Source organism: Gadus morhua, chromosome 11 (genome assembly GCF_902167405.1).
Source record: "Gadus morhua chromosome 11, gadMor3.0, whole genome shotgun sequence".
NCBI lineage: Eukaryota > Metazoa > Chordata > Actinopteri > Gadiformes > Gadidae > Gadus > Gadus morhua.
Window position 1 is genome coordinate 13,406,671 of NC_044058.1, and position 19,210 is coordinate 13,425,880.

At 42.4% G+C, this 19,210-nt stretch overlaps 2 protein-coding genes across 2 annotated transcripts; one reads left to right on the top strand and one right to left on the bottom strand.

Annotated features, from left to right (window-relative positions):
- The first annotated feature begins 332 nt into the window (after positions 1-332).
- On the top strand, positions 333-5,335 carry mc2r (melanocortin 2 receptor). The gene is made up of 4 exons (XM_030371550.1): positions 333-478; positions 933-1,052; positions 3,007-3,907; positions 4,306-5,335. Exons 3-4 carry the CDS (start codon positions 3,534-3,536, stop codon positions 4,859-4,861), a joined length of 930 nt encoding a protein of 309 aa, XP_030227410.1. The 5' UTR covers positions 333-478; positions 933-1,052; positions 3,007-3,533; the 3' UTR covers positions 4,862-5,335.
- A 3,107-nt stretch (positions 5,336-8,442) lies between these two features.
- LOC115553297 (melanocortin receptor 5-like) lies at positions 8,443-17,715 on the bottom strand. Its single transcript, XM_030369436.1, has 5 exons — positions 17,580-17,715; positions 11,042-11,307; positions 10,400-10,506; positions 9,960-10,148; positions 8,443-9,501 (listed from the first exon to the last, which is right to left on the bottom strand). Exons 2-5 carry the CDS (start codon positions 11,222-11,224, stop codon positions 8,931-8,933), a joined length of 1,050 nt encoding a protein of 349 aa, XP_030225296.1. The 5' UTR covers positions 11,225-11,307; positions 17,580-17,715; the 3' UTR covers positions 8,443-8,930.
- Between the last annotated feature and the right edge of the window lie 1,495 nt (positions 17,716-19,210).

The window sequence follows — 19,210 nt, forward strand, 5'->3', positions numbered from 1 at the left end:
GAAACGCCTTTACATGATTAACAAAGGGGAGAAGAACATGTGCTTATTGATTACATTTGTATTTGACAATTAACATCTGCACATTTTTAACATCATATATTTTATGTATTTCTGGCCAAATTGTGTGGGGGTGTGTGTGTGTGTGTGTGTGTGTGTGTGTGTGTGTGTGTGTGTGTGTGTGTGTGTGTGTGTGTGTGTGTGTGTGTGTGTGTGTGTGTGTGTGTGATGTGCGTGCACTGCATGGCCTTGGGCTGTTACCAGGGATGGATGAGCTGTGGCCAAACCAACATAAAGCCCAGCCTTGGTGATTCTGCCATTCAAGGGTGCGACGACAGGCCGTCCCGTAACCGGGGACACATGACCCATGGCTGCCTCACTCGTCTGGAGGAGCACATCCATGTTGAGCCTACAGCCGTGTTTTATTTTAATCAAAGAATCAAGTTTATCCTCAAGCACCTCAGACAAAGGGGAGACGAAGGTAAGGCGTGCTGCTTTGAAATAAATAGACGGTAGTTGAAGGCTAGAAGGCTGTGTAGTCACAGTAGTAGTAGTAGCAGTGAAAATAGTGGTAGTAGTGGTAGTAGAAGAAGTAGTGCTAATTGTGCTGGTAGTAGTAGTAATAGTAGTAGTAGTAGTAGCGCTGGGGGTAGTAGTAGTAATAGTTGTAGTAGTAGTAGTAATAGTTGCAGTAGTAGTAGTAGTAGTTGTAGTAGTAGTGTCATGCTAACACCACTTACTTCCTAAACAGCACTTGATTAATTCAAGAATTGTATATTTCATCTTTATTATCTTTTAAATTATTTTCACCCACAGCCATTAATAAATTGGTTGCTGCTATAAAACATTCATTCGTCTTATTTTTCTAAATGTTAAACATTGTGGTGTCTAAGATGCACTGTGTATTCCCATTGTGATGGTCATGCGGACACCAGAGCCAACTCAAACTCCAAGACCCAAAGACAACAGGCTCGGACAACAGATTGACCACGAATCTGAAAACACCCCCCCACCGAGGACACTAGGCTGCCAGTAGACACATGCAGACAACACAGGTGAAAATCCGGAGTGGTTCTGTCATGAATACAAGGAGAGCGGATGTGAGGGGACTCTGATGTGTTCTGTCAGACGTGGAATCCATCTGGTCTTGTGTTGCACAACACTGCTGTGTCCTCACACCATGTGAGCCTCCTGGATGTCGCCTCATGGCCACCCGCAGCAGAGGGGATCAACAAGAGAGGGATCAAGAAAACATGGCAGGAAGGAACACTGAGTTTTGGCTCAAGGGGGAAGAAAAGCACAGCTAATGGTAATCAGTTGAGCAAGACTGAAACAGAAATTAAAATGAAGAGAACAGAGTGTGCTTCAAGTGGTCTCTGTCTCATTATACTGGGGACAGACCAGTGATATGTGTCTCATACTGGGGACAGACCAGTGATGTGTCTCTCATTATACTGGGGACAGACCAGTGATGTGTCTCTCATTATACTGGGGACAGACCAACGATGTGTCTCTCATTATACTGGGGACAGACCAGTGATGTGTGTCTCATAATACTGGGGACAGACCGGTGATGTGTGTCTCACACTGGGGACAGGCCAGTGATGTGTCTCTGTCTCATTATACTGGGGACAGACCAGTGGTGTGTCTCTCATTATACTGGGGACAGACCCGTGATGTGTCTCTGTCTCATTATACTGAGGACAGGCCAGTGATGTGTGTCTCATTATACTGGGGACAGACCCGTGATGTGTCTCTCATTATACTGGGACAGGACACTGCTGTGTTTCTCATTATACTGGGGACAGGGGACGAGGCAGTGAGGAGCATGTGAAGGGGGTAAGAGCTAGCTGACAGCCGTTTGTACGTCGTTGGTTCCACTTAGATGGGAGCGAATTTGAACACTTTTCATTTGAATAACACGTGAGTGGAAGTAACAGGAAATAGTCGCGGGAGGTATAATCAATTTGTTGTCACTTCATCAATATGCAATGCCACATCTCTTCAGTAGCCTGAGGGCTCACAGCAACCGTAGTCAGAAGACATTTAAAGAAATTGGCATTTGGCAACAAATCGATGCATCCCCATAGGCGCGCGCACAAACACAAACACACACACACACACACACACACACACAAACACACACACACACACACACACACACACACACACACACACACACACACACACACACACACACTCTTCTCTCTCTAAGGAAACATACATTGACATTGGTTATCACTGGTCGTCAGTGACTGCGTTGTCCATCCAAACAATGAGCCGCCATTGAATTCATTCCTGAAACTCAATGTTGTTTAGATTCCTCTGTTATTTTAATGCAGCACACGACAATAACCTAGACATATAGCTGAGCTACACATGTCAAAGGTAATTCAATTCAAGAAATAGTTGGACGTATTGGTTTCATTGTGCAAGACTTTGACTCACAATGCAACTCTGCCACCAAACTGTAAAAACATATTTAATCATCATCTAATGCACTGTAGGGAGGGGGGGGGCTACAGACATCTACAATGTCTGTAGGCCTCCTCCGTCAGAGCACCCTCCGTTGTGTTACTGTTACATATTATTTGATGGCATGATTGATGGCACTGGTTTAGGTAGTGAGATGGAGGCAGATGTACTGTAATCGGTTATAATGTATTTAGTAACATGACAGCTTGTTTGCAATTAATTAAATAGTTTGGGTTTTTGTCAGCGTCACTATGAATCAGAAGACTGGGAGAAAAGTTTGAGAAAAGTCAAATAAATAACTAGAACTAGTGACTCAAGTAAGCTTATTGTGTATCCTAGCAAGTTTTGACAAGGTAATGCGGATGATGAGTGTGTAGTCTGAATAAGATGATCGAATTGATTATAGATGACAAATCATAAGGTTTGAAGGTTTTCTCGCGTAAGGTTCCACATCAGCGATGTCCTCAGTACTTTTTGACAAATGCTTCACTCAGCCACAGAAGCGACTGACACTAACGCTGTGTTATTTAACAGGGGAGGGCTCTATTGGAGCGGCTCTACTTCTTCAATCCAAACCATCCTTGAACACAAGGCAGCCCAGGGGACCACTGACGTCCTCATCCATCCGTTGTGTCTGTGTCCTTGTACAGCCTACTGCCGCTCTAACGCCCACTTCTAATACATAAGGGATGTTTTTCCCTTGGGTAATCTTCGGAGAGAGAACGGTCATCGCGTTTCTCCTTTCTCCATGAAGACCATGGCCTGTCATTACGACTCATGCGTCACCAGAGACCAAAAAGGTCATTGCTGGAAGGGAAACTACTTCAATATCAGCATCATCTAAACATTTAAGAACTTTGTGAAAATCACATAAACACAGTGCATCACAACTGAAATGGTTAAAGTCTATTCTGTGAATTTGGCCTTCTTAGTATAAGGCCACATTACAGCACTAAGGACATATAATACTAAGGACTGTAACAGTCGGAGGACCCTCGTTGTTGTGCTACGATCCACCTCCTACTCTATGTGGGTGAAGAACCTTTCCTCCTCTTCTCGGTATGAATCACGCCACGGTAGCCACGAAGACCCTGTGGGCCAATCAGTCCGACTGCCAAGAGGTCCATCTGCCAGTGTCCCTCTTTTTCACCATGGGGGTGGTGAGTCTGATGGAGAACTTGCTGGTGGTGGTGGCCGTGGTGTACAACCGCAACCTCCACTCGCCCATGTACTGCTTCATCTGCAGCCTGGCGGCCTTCAACACCATCGCCAGCCTCACCAAGACGGTGGAGAACATGATGCTGGTGTTTGCGGACGGAGGACTCGTCGACCAGCAGGGCTCCTCGGCGAGGAAGATGGACGACGTGATCGACTCCCTGCTGTGCATGTCGTTTGTGGGCTCCATCTTCAGCTTCCTGGCCATCGCGCTGGACCGGTACGTAGGGGTTGGGATGGGGGGGAGCTAGAGGGAGGTCGATATGAAGGACCAGGACCTTCGGACAGATAGTAGTTGTAATCCATACGTATAATCAGAAGCTGCATTGGCCTTTGGATCGTATGCGAACGTCGCCACCATATTGGAGCGGCAAAGACACCGTCAAATGCAAATACATACAAACACAAATAGAAGTAAACAGCTCGGTTTTCTGCTCAGGGCTATTTGGTAGTAGAATTGAATTAGTTATTGTGTATCAGAGATATCTAAATCTCTTTTCATCAGGATATCTTAGATCTTATTCTGGAGTGCTTTGAACCGTTTATAATTCATTTTGTTGTTGACTGAAAGTGCAGATCATTATCCACAAAGCCTGATTTGTTATCGCCCCTGTACAGCTACCTCACTATCTTCCACGCGCTCCGCTATCACAACATCATGACTATGCGGCGGGCGGCCGCCATCTTGGCCTTCATCTGGACGACGTGCGGCGTGTCGGCCATGCTCATGGTGCGCTTTTTCGACACTGCCTTCATCAAGACCTTCTTCATAGCCGTCTTCGCCATCTCCTTGCTGCTCATCATCTTCCTCTACGTCTACATGTTCTTGCTGGCACGTAGCCACGCCAGAAAGATCGCCGCTTACACCCCTAGCGTGAAGCGCCAGAGACACTGTTGGAGCGGCGGCAGCATGAGAGGCGCGGTGACGCTCACCATCCTGTTCGGGTCCTTCATGGTGTGCTGGGCGCCGTTCTTCTTCCACCTCATCCTCATCATGACGTGCCACGCCAACCCGTACTGCGAGTGCTACCGCTCGCTGTTCCAGCTGCACGTGGCGCTGCTGATGAGCCACGCCCTCATCGACCCCGCCATCTATGCCTTCCGCAGCGCCGAGCTCAGACACACCTTCCGGAAGATGCTCTTCTGCTCGGAATGGTGGTGGTGCTCCCAGTAGAACTACCGTTTGCTCCAAGAATATAAACTTATTTTTTATCGTTTTGTCATTTCACTTTTAATACAATGTATTTTACTGTGAGTCTATATATAAATATAGCAAATATACTTAAGATGTAGAGAAATATTATAGTTTCCAAAAAGTCTAAAGGCAAAAAGGGCATTTATAGCCCGTTTAGCCAACATTTATAGCCTGTTCGATTCATTACATCCATATAAGATGTTTTCTACTCACTGTTTGTGATCGTCGATTCTTGTGTTTTGAAGACGTGGGATGGCGATAATGTCAGATGACGTAATTTATTGTGTTTGTGTTGAAAAACTGTGGAAATCAAAGGTTTCCACAACTTATTTTTTAAATAAAAATAGTCCCTTTCTAGGTTCCAAACAAAAGTTTAATAATAGTCAAAATGATAACAAAACTATGCAAAACAGGTGATTAAGGTGATGATCCACACCTCTGTCTGTAATTACTAGCCGTAGGTCAAGGCTATCACGTGACACATACAGGTCAATACTTCCTGTCAGTAGGGCAGGTCACCACCAATGGGAGGCCAATCCAATTACCCACAAAATAAGGTAATTTTAAGAAGATACATACACGTTCCAATATCTGTTATTTATATTTGCTGCATTGGTGAGTCCCTCCTAACATATTGAGTGGAATATGCGACTTTATTAATAAAAGCATAAAAACAGTATTGTACTAAAAAAATATCTTGTAACTGAAATTACAGAAACTGGTTTTAAAAATAACATGAATTGGCTTGGTTTCTGTGATCAAATATTTTCATATACGGGCGATTACGTATTTTTTTCGACCACTTCTTTTTTTCCGACCAATGCTATTTATCCTAACAGTGGTCCTCAGACCGACGACCACCGTTAGAAGCCTACTTATCACCACGGTGATCCACCGATCGCTTGAGAAAAAAAATAAATATATATATATATATATATATATCAAAGAAAGTAAGCCAATTCATGTTTTCTTAATGACCAGTTCGGAAATGTTACGATATTGTTTATAACATACTACTTGTTTTTACGCTTTCAATAATAAAGTCCCATTTCACTCCACATTATATTTTATTTGACCGCCATATTGCAACAAATAATAGTAGTATCACATTTTCCATTGCGCATACTGACACCATATGCATATATATATATATATATATATATATATACATATATATTTATATATATATTATATATATATATATATATATATATATATATATATATATATATATATATATATATATATATATATATATATATATATATATATTTAAGCAATAGATCACGACAGGCTGTGGTATGTGCTCATTATACCACTGTTACGGGGCGTTGTCCGGCCCCGACGCGCAGCGGAGGGCCGGCGACCCCCTTCACAGTGGTATAATGAGCACATACCACTGACTGAAGTGATCTATTGCTTTTATACAACGGTTACTATTATGGAAAAACAAAAGTCATAGACACACTACATTTAAAAAGAAACCAAGAAAGTCAAAGTAGCCGGCTAGAGCGGTTTGCCGGCAATTTATCCTACGGAGCAGTTCACTCGCCGTCAAAAGGCCTCCAGTGTGCTTCGTGGATGCAGTTCTTCTGTATAAATATATTTATACAACGGGGGGCCTAAATCCAGCGATCTGATTGGTTCCTAACTGTTGTATAATGAGCGTATACATAACTGCTATGACGCCCGATCATTTTGTGAAAGTTTGCATATCACTCCGCGCCTGGAAGTAGAAAAAGTTACTAAGTAAAACATGTTGGATGATGGAGAGGGTGTAAATGTTGTTACTCCGGGAGTGAGCAAGGCGATGTAGAGACTAACGAAAGCTTAGGCACACGGCGAGTGAACTGCTCCATAGGATAAATTGCCGGCGAACCGCTCTAGCCGAGCCTTCTCTCGGAGGGACGCTAAAGTGTGTTGCATAGCGACCGTCGTTCATTTTGAAGGCAGCCAGGAGGGGCTACTTTTTTGTATTCTTTAATAAAACGGCTACTTTGACTTTCTTGGTTTCTTTTTAAATGTAGTGTGTCTATGACTTTCGTTTCGCCATAATAGTAACCGTTGTATAAAAGCAATAGATCACTTCAGTCAGTGGTATGTGCTCATTATACCACTGTGAGAGGGGTCGCCGGCCTGTGAGAGGGGTCGCCTCCGCTGCGCGTCGGGCCGGACAACGCCCCTTAACAGTGGTATAATGAGCACATACCACAGCCTGTCGTGATCTATTGCTTAATATATATATATATATATATATATATATATATATATATATATATATATATATAATATATATGTGTGCAAAGCCTTTCAAATATGACATCTTTACCACTACACCCTTGTAAACACTTCCTTGTGTATTAACAGATAAATAAGGAAGATGTGTGTATTTGGCACAAAAACATTTGCAAAGCAGTTCACTTTAAACAACACTGCCAATAGTGATCACAAATTTAAATGTATGTATCTTTTAGTGATGCACGGCATTAATTTCAGCTTTACTTGGTGCATACGCCTCGGATATTTTTTGTAACATATGCATTAATCGATTGTCCTATTTGTGTCAACTCAATAACTGTGCTTCAAGTTGTAACGTGATCATCATAGACTGTTGTATACACTGGTAACACTGACAAAGGTCACAATTCTAACGACAGAGACAGCAGACCACAACTGAACATTTGCTGGAATGCTAATCCCATTAAACTCCAGAGGTTAATTAATACACGCAGACAGACTTCTCCAAATTATCTCCTGAGAGATACCTGCTACTTAAAGTAGGCATGAAAAACTCTGGACGGACAAATTCACAAAGCAGCATTGCACATTCATAATTACATGACACGTAATGACAAAATTACAGCGCAAACCATTAACTACATTAGCATTAGCAGAATCAGCTTAAGTAAATTGGATGCATAAGGCATCATCACTATTCCTGTTTCCTGAATTTCTACACAATATAAATCTTAAAAAAGGGCAGACATGCTTGCACCCAATCAGACTGACTGACAGGCAGTTCACCACATACAGATGTGAAAGGCACAAACACAACCCGCAATAATTGATTGGCTCAAAAACAGCGACCCAACAGCTGTTTTGGTTTCTTTTTATTCCTAATCCTTTGCTACAGCCCTCTTGCAGCTCTGTCTCTTGCTACATAACAAAGGAGAGAAGGGATTTGCAACAGGCAACTGTAATACAAAGGCATAATTAAGATTCATGAGCTCCTCACAGAAGTAGAAGAGTCAAGTGGCTGTGTTTTGGAATGACCTGAAGACAGGCTGTGCAAATGTACTCCAGTGGCTGGAAAATAAACATCCCTACTTCATTCTCGTCTAATTCCCGGGAAACTTCCCTACCTTCATTATATCTTGCAATGGGTACAGTGCAGAATTTTGATTGAAGTAAGTTATTTGTTTTTCATAAAACAGTGAATGCAACCCCCACACAAACACAATGCAGTGTGTGTGTGTGTGTGTGTGTGTGTGTGTGTGTGTGTGTGTGTGTGTGTGTGTGTGTGTGTGTGTGTGTGTGTGTGTGTGTGTGTGGGGGGGGGGGGTTAGTGATTCAACAGACTACTATCTTAAAAAAGTAGTCGGACAGGCGAGACAAAGCTGACCTGGTGCTTACGGCATAACGTTCGGTTCCACAAAGAACATCCTCAAGTTGCATATAATGAAAAGTCTTTAGTTGTCTGAGTGAATACCGCCAGCATCTCACTATAGCACATTGTTCCACGGTTGAGAACACAAACGAGTACAGTCACAAAATATAGTATACTTATAAATACAATACTGCAATACTACATGCCTAGACTTTTCTTCTTGCGTAGAGGCAGAACACCCTCCGCTCCAGCCCAACCTTGTGTCCACTGAAAGCTGTATCTCGGACCTACGAATCCAAGCCTCTTTTTTTCCCCCATCCCAGTGCTTCACTTCACAGTTGCGTTCCATCTGCATGTCATTTCATCCAAGCCACCTGCCTCAATACCGCCCGCCCCCCCCCTCCCCCTACCACACACACACACACACAAGTTGTGGCTCGCTCAGTATTTGCCCGTGAGTGCCCAGATGTTGGCGCAGGCGTTGCGGAGGCTGTAACAGCAGATGATCTCCTTGAAGGTCTTTCTCATCTCCTGGCTGCGGAAGGCATAGATGAGCGGGTCGATCACGGAGTTGCACATGATGAGGATAAGATACATGTTGAAGTGGGACATGAAGCACACGCAGTATAGGTTGCGGGGGCAGGAGATCATGAGGATGAGGTGCAGGAAGAACGGGGCCCAGCACACGATGAAGATGCCCAGAAGGATGGTGAGCGTGATGGCCCCCTTCATGCTGGCCCGTTGGTGGATGGAGTTGTAGCCCGGTAGGGCGGCGATGCGTTTGACGTGAGAGCGCGCCAGCATGAACATGTGGCTGTAGAGCGATGCCATGAGCAGCAGCATGACGAAGAACATGGACACCAGGCAGATGATGACGGGGGTGGTGTCCGAGTAGATGATGAAGACAATGCCGCAGCCCGTGCAGAAGGTCCAGATGCCGGCGATGATGAAGCCGGCACGCCTCACCGTGACGATGTTGTGGTACCGGAGCGCGTAGAAGATGGTCACATACCTGGCGGGGGCGGATCATAAAGGGTCTGTTTACCACCTTGTTGTCTTCATACACTGATGCAAGAAGTAATAGCTAACTAGAGAAATAATATAAACGGTGACCTATTTTGACACCAGCCTCCTATGCAAACATCACACTATCCAGTCAACTCAAAACTCTGCTCATTTAGCAAGTAGCGCTGTCATCGGTTTTATGCGGTGCATGTGTGGCTGAAAAAAGTAAAGCACAAGGCAGTAAGCAAATCAATATGCAATACCGAGATTCATTATTTGTTGTCGACATAATAAGGCTTCAAAGCATTCGGCCTCTCTGACAACTCTTCTCAGTACATGCTCATCAGTGCATCTGCATATGTATAGCAACATTTGTATGCATTGTGTTGAGTCAAAGGACAACACATTCAGCCTGCTAACCAAGCAACCAGTCCCCCTCTCTCCCTCTCCTCCTGTCAGCCCTACCGGTCCACAGCGATGGCCAGCAGGCTACACATAGACGCCACCACAGAGATGCAGATCAGGGAGTCAAACACGTTGTCCATCTGGCGGATGAAGCTGTCCTCCACCACAAGCTGCCGATTGTTCAGCAGGTAGATCACAATGGTTTCCCACGCGTTCGACACGCTCACCAGCATGTCGGCCACCGCCAGACTGCAAGGGGCCACAAGAAGGCACACAGCCTCAGATCAAAGTACCAACAACACGCAGGCAAGCCAGCCAACTGCAGCCGGTGATGTTAGACACTATGTTTATAGCCGTACGGCTGCGATGTCATATGTGCCTGACTTAAATGATGTCAAGTATGTGTTTGTGTGTAAAAACACAAAGACAGTGTGTGTGTGTGTGTGTGTGAGTGTGTTTGATGATGTTATTTGTGATTTCATTTCTGAGGTGCATGTTACCTGCAGACGAAGAAGTACATGGGCGAGTGGAGGTTCTTGTTCTTCACGATAGCTGTGATGACCAGGATGTTCTCGAGCAGGGAGATGATCCCCAGGATGAGGAATATCTGCTCCATCAACAGAGATGTACACAGTACAGATGTATGGGTGAGGAACAACCCAAGAGCAATAACGTATAGCGATATTAAAGCAGTAAACTGCAATGCTTAGTGAAGAGACACAGTACAGAGACAGATCTCTGTACTGTGTAGAGTACAGAAATCTGCATGAGCGTATTATGCAGCAATTTTAATGAATTAATTAGGACATCAACAAATACACACTGCATAGCAAACAGACACACAGAGGTGCATACTGAAGAGATACACCCAGAAGAGGTACAAACAGAAGAGGTACACACAGAAGGAGGTCCACACAGAAGGAGGGCCAGACCGAAGGAGGTCCACACAGAAGGAGGTGAACAAAGAAGGAGGTCCACACAGAAGGAGGGCCAGACCGAAGGAGGTCCACACAGAAGAGGTAGACACAGAAGGAGGTTCACACAGAAGGATGACCACACAGAAGGAGGTACAAACAGAAGGAGGTCCACACAGAAGGAGGTACAAACAGAAGGAGGTCCACACAGAAGGGGTTTATACAGACCTCTGTGGCGATGTGCACCTGCTCGCAGGCCATTGGCTTGGAGCCGATCGGCGGGCCCGGCTGCAGCGACGGGTGCAGGGTGTAGTTCTGCTGGTCGTAGTAGTAGCCATTGGTGGAGTTCCCAGAATGCTCCATCTGCTGGAACCAGTTCTCACCGGACATGTTCACGACTGCCATGTTCATGACCGCTGTGGCCGTTCCGCTTCGAGGTCTCGATCACTCACCAGCCGCTGGGGTGTGCATGAGGGCTGGGGAGGGGGGGGAGTCTGTCAGAGTAGGGCAAAAGTGTGAAGTTAGCTCAAAGATAGCAGCTGATTTGTATTATTATGTGGGTTTATTTTCATAGTCAACCTAGACATGACACCGGCCATCAACATGAAGGAGTCTTTCTGGATGTGCATTCGATCCATTATGTCATTTTAGTGTAGAGTCCACACTGTTTGAGGTGTGTTTGTTGTGACAACATAACCTGTCAATGTCTTTGTTTTGATAACCTGACATTAACTAAGACTGCATAACCTGTCCTAAAAATCCTACAGCAGGATTAGTTTTACAACTTAAAAAGATATATTCTTTAGGTGTAAACTAATTGTTAAACTGGCCAATGGTCCAAGGCCATGGCCAAACAGCAGACAAACAGCATTGACAACAGTGGTAAACATTCATAAAGCCTCCTTTAGGTTCATGACATGATATTATATGCCATTTTTGTGTGACGTCGTGTGAGTCTCATGCACACCCTTTCAGATAAAGTGTTAGGTTATTTGGTCATCTCAATATAAATGTTCCAACAAGGCCAACGTGTGTCTATCAAGCACTTAATTGTGTCTAATTTCATGCTGTAAACCAGCAAGGGCAGAAGGGTTTGCAGATTACAGATACATCCCTACTTGGAACAGCCATGCATGTATCCTGTAATTATTTCTTGACTTACTGAATAAATAGAAGTTGCTAGATAACCACATTCAAGTCCAGCTAGTGTGAAAGATTGGCCATGAAGAGGAACAATCATCTCTTACAAATAACATAATTATCAGAGAGAAAAAGATAGAACGTTAAGTTATGCAAAATACTAAGGCTAGCTATCTACTGGAATTGTATTGACATTAACAAATAGGAATCACAGGTGTTAGAATTGCAGTTGTTATATTGTTGCAATTCTAAATCACATTTTTTATAATATAACCGCCTAACCTTATAATATAAGGTATAACAATCATGTTCTAATGACTCATGTCTGTCTAGGCGTGGACAATCTGAAATATTTAATAGAATATTTAAAATACTATTCTTATAAATATGAGGTCATAGAGGGATATTTTATTAACCTGTAATTGATGTTCAGGACTTTTGTCTATTCAACATGATCTCCAAACTAATTCTAATTGGTTGTTCGACAAACCATCTTTTCTGTCATTGTGTTTGGAGAACAGGCTGGTCTTTCCCAGAAGCCATTGCTTTTCAAGCCCATATTAGTCCAGCAGAGTCCAGAGTTGTCTTGCATGCACACCTGCTTCCTGATGGAGCGCGCTGTTATTAAAGCTTTTGGCTTTGTCTTTACGATGAAAATGAAATGTGAACTTCTTTAAAAGAATCGCACTACTTTGTTCATTCATTTTGCCATCTTAAGAAATATGGAATCGGACTAAGTGAGTGTGTTAGTTGTGTCCTGACACTAATGTTGATTCAATCTCATCATACTTTTGTTTAATATTGTTATTAAATGCCCGCCCATACTTTTCTCAAGGTAAGAGGATCGTATGTGTCAACTGAACATAAGGATGCTACAGTAACCACTAGTTGCCACTGGCTCTGTAAGGATATATAGCTGAGGTTCATTCAGGGGAACCCTCTAGCATTGGCATGAAATATGTGAGGAATAAGCCATTGTGCGGTGTCTTATTATTGTAAAAAATGTAGAAGGTGATGAGGCCGAGATGAGGTTGTCCTCGCCTCTGAAGTACATCATTGTCCAATAACTGGACAGTGGTTTATTCAACTTATACCACATTTACCAACAACGGTTACATATAAATAACCTTTGCCACTTTCTCTTTATCATTATTTAATATGAAATTGAAATATTTTAATGTGGTGCTTTTAGCATATTGTTTATGCATTGTCCAGAAAACAATAGTTCAAAGGTTCTGTTTGACCATTGTTTTTAATGTTGGATTTGGTGACCATTGACTAGGAACTGTTAAAAGGCAGAGGTGCTAGGTGTACGGTGTCCCATTATTTCTAAAGGTCCCATGGCATGCTACTTTATGGATGCTTTCATATAGGTGTTAGTGGTGATGACCCCCACTACGAGTCTCGTTGTGGAAGCACCAGAGACGCCAGAGTACCTGACGCAGAGCTTTACACAAATCTTAGCTTATGTTGCGTGGTATGCGCCATAACACCAACAGCAGAACAGTTATCCAAATAACAAAGAAGTGTACCACACTTGCGTTACAGTGTGTGTATATTCACACACACACACATGCGGCACTCACACGGTCGTAGCTCATTTTCTCATTGGCAGGCCAAATTCTCTGGGGAGGCAAAGCAGAGAAAGGGGAGGTAACCTGGCCCCTTATGACGACATATGGGGCCAAATACCTAATCGGAGCGTCTCAGCTTTCATTTTTCAAAGGCGGAGCAGGATACCTAGTGCTCGTTTTACACCTAACGTCATTTCTAGCCACTAGGGGACCATAGGCATGCTAGGGGAACTCATATTAATGTTAGAAAACCTCATCAAGTGAAATGTTCATGCCATGGGGCCTTTAAATAATGCACACCCTTGTAACACTATTGACCAATCAGGATCAAGTATTTAACAAGGATGTGGTATAAATGGCAATAAATGGCATGAAGGTGTATGTGATTTATTAAGAAAATAAATAAATAAATATATCAATAAGGATGTAGGTGTTAAGGATATTGAACAAAGGAACGGCTACAAATAGGCTTAGAACATTTGAACCCAGGTCCTTCCAGCTGGAAGTTTATTTCAAACATTATGACTCGCTTGCCATTACACATCTCTGGTGCGTTCTGTGAAAAATTATTATGGTTGGATATGGTTATGGAAAGCACATTTATTAATTGATTGCCATGCATCATTTGATTCATGCGCAAGGGACAGACACTACTCTGATCTGGGAAACACGAATGAGATAAAATGCATCATGTGTTTTTTATTCAAACAGTGGTAGGGCATAAAATTAGACCAAATGTGGGCATGTGGATCATTGCAGTGGCACTTGCGTTAGAAAATACAAATCCACATTTGGTGACTTTGATGAATATGCAGTAAACATCCACCTAGGCTCGACTAATAGAATGAGATACTTTAACTCTCGAAAATAGGGAATAAGAAAGACTATCGCTGCTTACCTCCCCCAGCCAGCTGAAATGTGGTACTGGAGTACCAGTGTTAAATACTGGAATATACTAGTTGTATATCAGTTTCTAAGTTTGTCTAGAAAAGTGTCAAGAAACATTGAATGGAAAAACCAGGAGGTTGAAGGGAACCTCAAACATTGGGGGATTAATGGACACAACTAGGCCCCAGTTTTGTTGCTTTTGTCTCACGACTTCAACTAAAACTTGCTTTTTCTTCCCATGTCCAAATGGCAGCTATGTCAAATGCAGTCAGACACTTTAAATACCAACCATTTCATCAAGGGTGTCTTTGTGTCCATTTTGTTGTGTGACTAAATCAAGTCTCAAGTCTGTCTACTGTCTGGGTGTGTTATCACTCGCTAACATTCTGGACCCTATATACAAGAAGTCCTGATGGCCCCCCCATCAGGACTAAATTTACTAGCAGGCAGCTGGGATGATATAGCAGTTTTGTAATGTCATGACATCTTGGGTTAACTAGCCTATATGTCATAGGCTATTATTTATCATGTAGACTAATAACGGCTTATTATCAATCAATATAATGGTATAAATCAGCAATCAACCTCTTAACCGTCTTTCATGTGTTGATCAATAGAGTGGCGAAGTCAAGCCCCTTCCGGTAGAGCCCATGGGACCTATGAGATCGAAAAATATGAATGGGTTTCAATGGAGAGAAAGTAATTATTTTCTGGTCCCAGTCTTTATATGCCCCGGATGACACATGTGTTGTTTGTGGATTTAAATGATAATTTTTCATCTCAAGAGGTTGACCGTTTATTGTGCAATTCTTCAGTTAAAGGCTGTGTAGAGAAAACACAATGAGAAAGACTACATCGTAGGCCTATGTGACGTCCCGCTCCCTGCGACTGGCGTTGACAAGACCGACAATCTCCCCATCGGCATAACTGAAACTCTCCACATGCCCCGACTTATAATGGTTTTCACCTCTTTCGATGCTTTTATCCACCCCTTGGAAAAAAGCGGTGAAGTGGAGCAGAGGGATCGCCATGTCTGTACCGGAGATCCAAGTGCGTGTGGTGACGTATATCATTCGCGTCGATTGCAGCGAAGAGCTGTAGTTCACAAAGTGGCCTCACACAAAACGTTACATTATGAAACTTATTAGCTAAAAAAAAATTGGGTTTTCTTTGCATGAAAAATTATCATTTAAATCCACAAACAACATATGTGTAATCCAGGGCATTAAAGACTGGGACCAGAAAATAATTACTTTCTCTCCATTGAAGCCCATTCATATTTTTCGATCTTGACTTCGCCACTCTATAACCAATAAAAAATATAACTCCAGTGCTTTACTAATTAAAGTGTGTGCAATGTTTCAACAAACACTGACTTTTTAAAACTTTATTATCGTTTTCCACAGCCATATTATCCACCTATTTGGCAAACGATTCCAAAAACACCACACAAAAAAATATTTTATATTATATCATATTTTCTTGATCCGCCAGCGCATCTCATGTTGGGTGAGAGTGTTAGAATAAGTACACCATTATTCTGCCTCACAGTGAGCTCAACCGCAGTCCCTTCCTTAATTCTCTTTAGTCAAGCATCTTCAAACAGTTTCCTGCAAACTGCTGCGGTCACATCCCCAGAGGTGGTCATTAAAACATTTCCATCCATTTCCTAGAAGGTCTCGTACTCTCGTCATCACTCACTCTTTTTCTCCAGCAGTATGCCACTAATATTCTCTCTCTCTCTCTGTCATCACTCACTCTTTTTCTCCAGCAGTATGCCACTAATATTCTCTCTCTCTCTCTCTCTCTCTCTCTCTCTCTCTCTCTCTCTCTCTCTCTCTCTCTCTCTCTCTCTCTCTCTCTCTCTCTCTCTCTCTCTCTCTCTCTCTCTCTCTCTCTCTCTCTCTCTCTCTCTCTCTCTCTCTCTCTCTCTCTCTCTCTCTCTCTCTCTCTCTCTCTCTCTCTCTCTCTCTCTCTCTCTCTCTCTCTCTCTCTTTCATTGACTTTGTGTTGTCTTTCCTCAAGGGCCAGTGGTGTGGGAAGACCTTTTGATCGCTTTATCTTTACAAAGTCTCGACTGTTTTCATTAAAAGACGTTATGTCTTGCTATGCGTGAAAAATTCCGGAAACCTCAAATCCTTTCGAGGAATCCTCATCACGCAACGCCATGCGGCGCTGCCGTGAAGGAAGTTTTAAGATATCGTGATAGGCTTGATATGGGTAACAGTTCACAGTTGCCCAGTAATTATTTCCTTTATGGAAATCAATGGGCAAGGGTCAAATGTGTCCGTTAACCGTGCCATCATACCTCATCATGGATAGGCTAAGTTCTACCTCTGTCATAGTTTATTGCAAAGTTAGTTCGATCAACAACGAGGGAAGCAATGAGTCCATGCAATGGCAACATTTTGAAACCCATCATATTCAGAAATTCCTTCGGGTCGATTATTGTTGTGGCAATGTTTAGCACTTAGATATCTTACAATTTTGAAATTCTAATTCATCATCTGTCAAGTAACTCAATGACATACTTATATGTCAATATCATTATATTACACTGAGAAAATATTGTTCACCTAAGAATATGTAAATGTCAAGACATGCAGGAGTACACCTTAAATTGAGACGGAATAAGACAACAAGTATAACGTGTATTATAAGCGTTTGTTGAATAAAGAGTATCGAGGTGGGTACGTAGACAAGACAGGCGACATCAAATTATATTTCCAAATATATATGTTAATGGTCTGTTAAGCACTTTTTATTACTTTATTTCGAACCGATTTTTAATAGGTTTATGCGTCAACCTACAAGGCTGTTGAATCGACAATTCTGTTCATGTCCCAGGTTCATTCCATGTAGGCGATGGCTACATATTATAATAATGTCCTCTTATAGCCTATACCAGCAAATCGAAAAGGAGGGTTATTCTATTGGCTAGTTTGATTTGGCGTCACAGTTAGATTTTTATTTTACGATTATATATTATATGATTCTATTATATCCTATTATATTTGATAATTTAACTAAGTTACAGTATATAACTAGTATAACCAATATAACACACTTGATTAACAAATTGCCATCTCATAAAACAATCATACGTCAATAATGGTTAGAATAGCAATCAAAAAAGAAGGAAACATTTTAAATGAATGTCTCACCCCCTGGATGCAACTCCACAGGATCCTTATTTCTAATGATATCGTTTCCTCAAGAGAACCATGAATGGGGAAATCCTTCCGACGAGTATGACACTTGTCACTCCCGCAGATCGCTTCTCCAGCCAACCGGGCAGCATACAACGTTGCCGCAGAGCCGCAGCTCGTCCTAGCGAGCGTTAAAGTAGCTGACGTTAAAGGACACTTCCGGTTACATTAGGTTTATGCACGTCAAAGTAAAAGCCATCATATCAATTCCCGATTGAGTAGTAGTAGGAAGACAGTCCACCAAAATGGGTATACTGGGCACCGATATAGCCTACCCAGCCTACAATTTTTCGAGGCTTTAAACTGTATGCCTTTAGAATATATAGTGGGCTATTTGTGAAAAAAACAAAACAGATGGGGAACTGTTTTGAACCTTTTTATTCATATTTATTACTCAAGAATTGCAGGATTAGAAATGTCCCTGCATTTGTAGATTAATACAATATACTATATAAAAAATATTTGTATTGAAGCAATAATTTTACTCTAATAGCCTATCTTGGACTTTCCTCATGGGGTCACACAAGGGGTGCGATCACGCACAACCAAATAAAACATGCAAGAATTATTTCCCCCTTCCAATACCATGGATAGCGCTGTGATACGCTGCGCTTGCCACCCTTTCTCAACTCCAATATAAATAGAAAATGATGTAATCTATGGTCTTACAAATGTTTGCTGAGAGTGGGAGTTCAATTTCGGATTTTATCTTTTATCGCTCTATCGCATTATGGATCTTTAGTTAGTTTTTAGTCCAACCCATCCCCCCCCCCGCGAATTGCACTCTGATTATAGCTAAATTAAGTAGTAGCCTATTTTACTTTTACTTTGAAGTGAGATTTTCACAGGATGTCATACTCAAGTTCAAATGGTGGCTAGACGGTGGACACTTCTATCATGGACAGACTTCTATAGGGGAGCGCCGGCGGGGGCGTCGTGGAATGTCCAACGTGCTGATTGAGCTCTCTCTTTAGTTCCAAAAATTGTTTTCATACATAGTTGGGTACTGTGGAATCAATAACTATGTTATGCCGGTCCTCTGTAAAACATTAATATTTTGCAGCTGGGGCGATTCCAGGAATTTTTTTTATTGAGGTGGCACAGGGGGACCCCAGAATCGGTCAGGGGGGGCCCATGGGAATTACGACAATTCTATCAGAAATGAATACACATACACATAAATAAACTCATACACATACATACCTATACATATGAATATATATATTTGGATTAATGCAAATAGAGCGAATACCTTGCATGACTCATAGGCTCAATTTCTCCCACAACATCCAAAATGTGAGTTTGTAAAGCAACACCCACCGTCGCGGCAATGTGGCAATATTGAGTGGAAGGTGTTAGGGTATTTGGCTTCATTCCAAATCAGCACTTATCTTCTTCTTGGGATAGTTAGGTGTACAGGAGAGTTCTAACATCTAAATCCATATATGTAGCTTAACCCAAACACACACAAACACATTTGTGTGTGTGTGCACACACACACAATCACACAGGAATGCAGTGGCAACATGTGACTAGAGATGGTGCCATAAATCATCCTTGTTTGTTTGAAAAAAGAAGAGTTTGTG

What these genes read in the sequence shown, in the direction of transcription:
- mc2r (XM_030371550.1), top strand. Translation starts at nt 3,534, where the DNA reads ATGAATCACGCCACGGTAGCCACGAAGACCCTGTGGGCCAATCAGTCC. An exon ending in CTGGCCATCGCGCTGGACCG is followed by an intron (nt 3,908 to 4,305) that starts GTACGTAGGGGT and finishes GCCCCTGTACAG; the next exon opens with CTACCTCACTATCTTCCACG.
- LOC115553297 (XM_030369436.1), bottom strand. Translation starts at nt 11,224, where the DNA reads ATGAACATGGCAGTCGTGAACATGTCCGGTGAGAACTGGTTCCAGCAG. An exon ending in ATGTACTTCTTCGTCTGCAG is followed by an intron (nt 10,149 to 10,399) that starts GTAACATGCACC and finishes GGCCCCTTGCAG; the next exon opens with TCTGGCGGTGGCCGACATGC. An exon ending in CTGGCCATCGCTGTGGACCG is followed by an intron (nt 9,502 to 9,959) that starts GTAGGGCTGACA and finishes CGCCCCCGCCAG; the next exon opens with GTATGTGACCATCTTCTACG.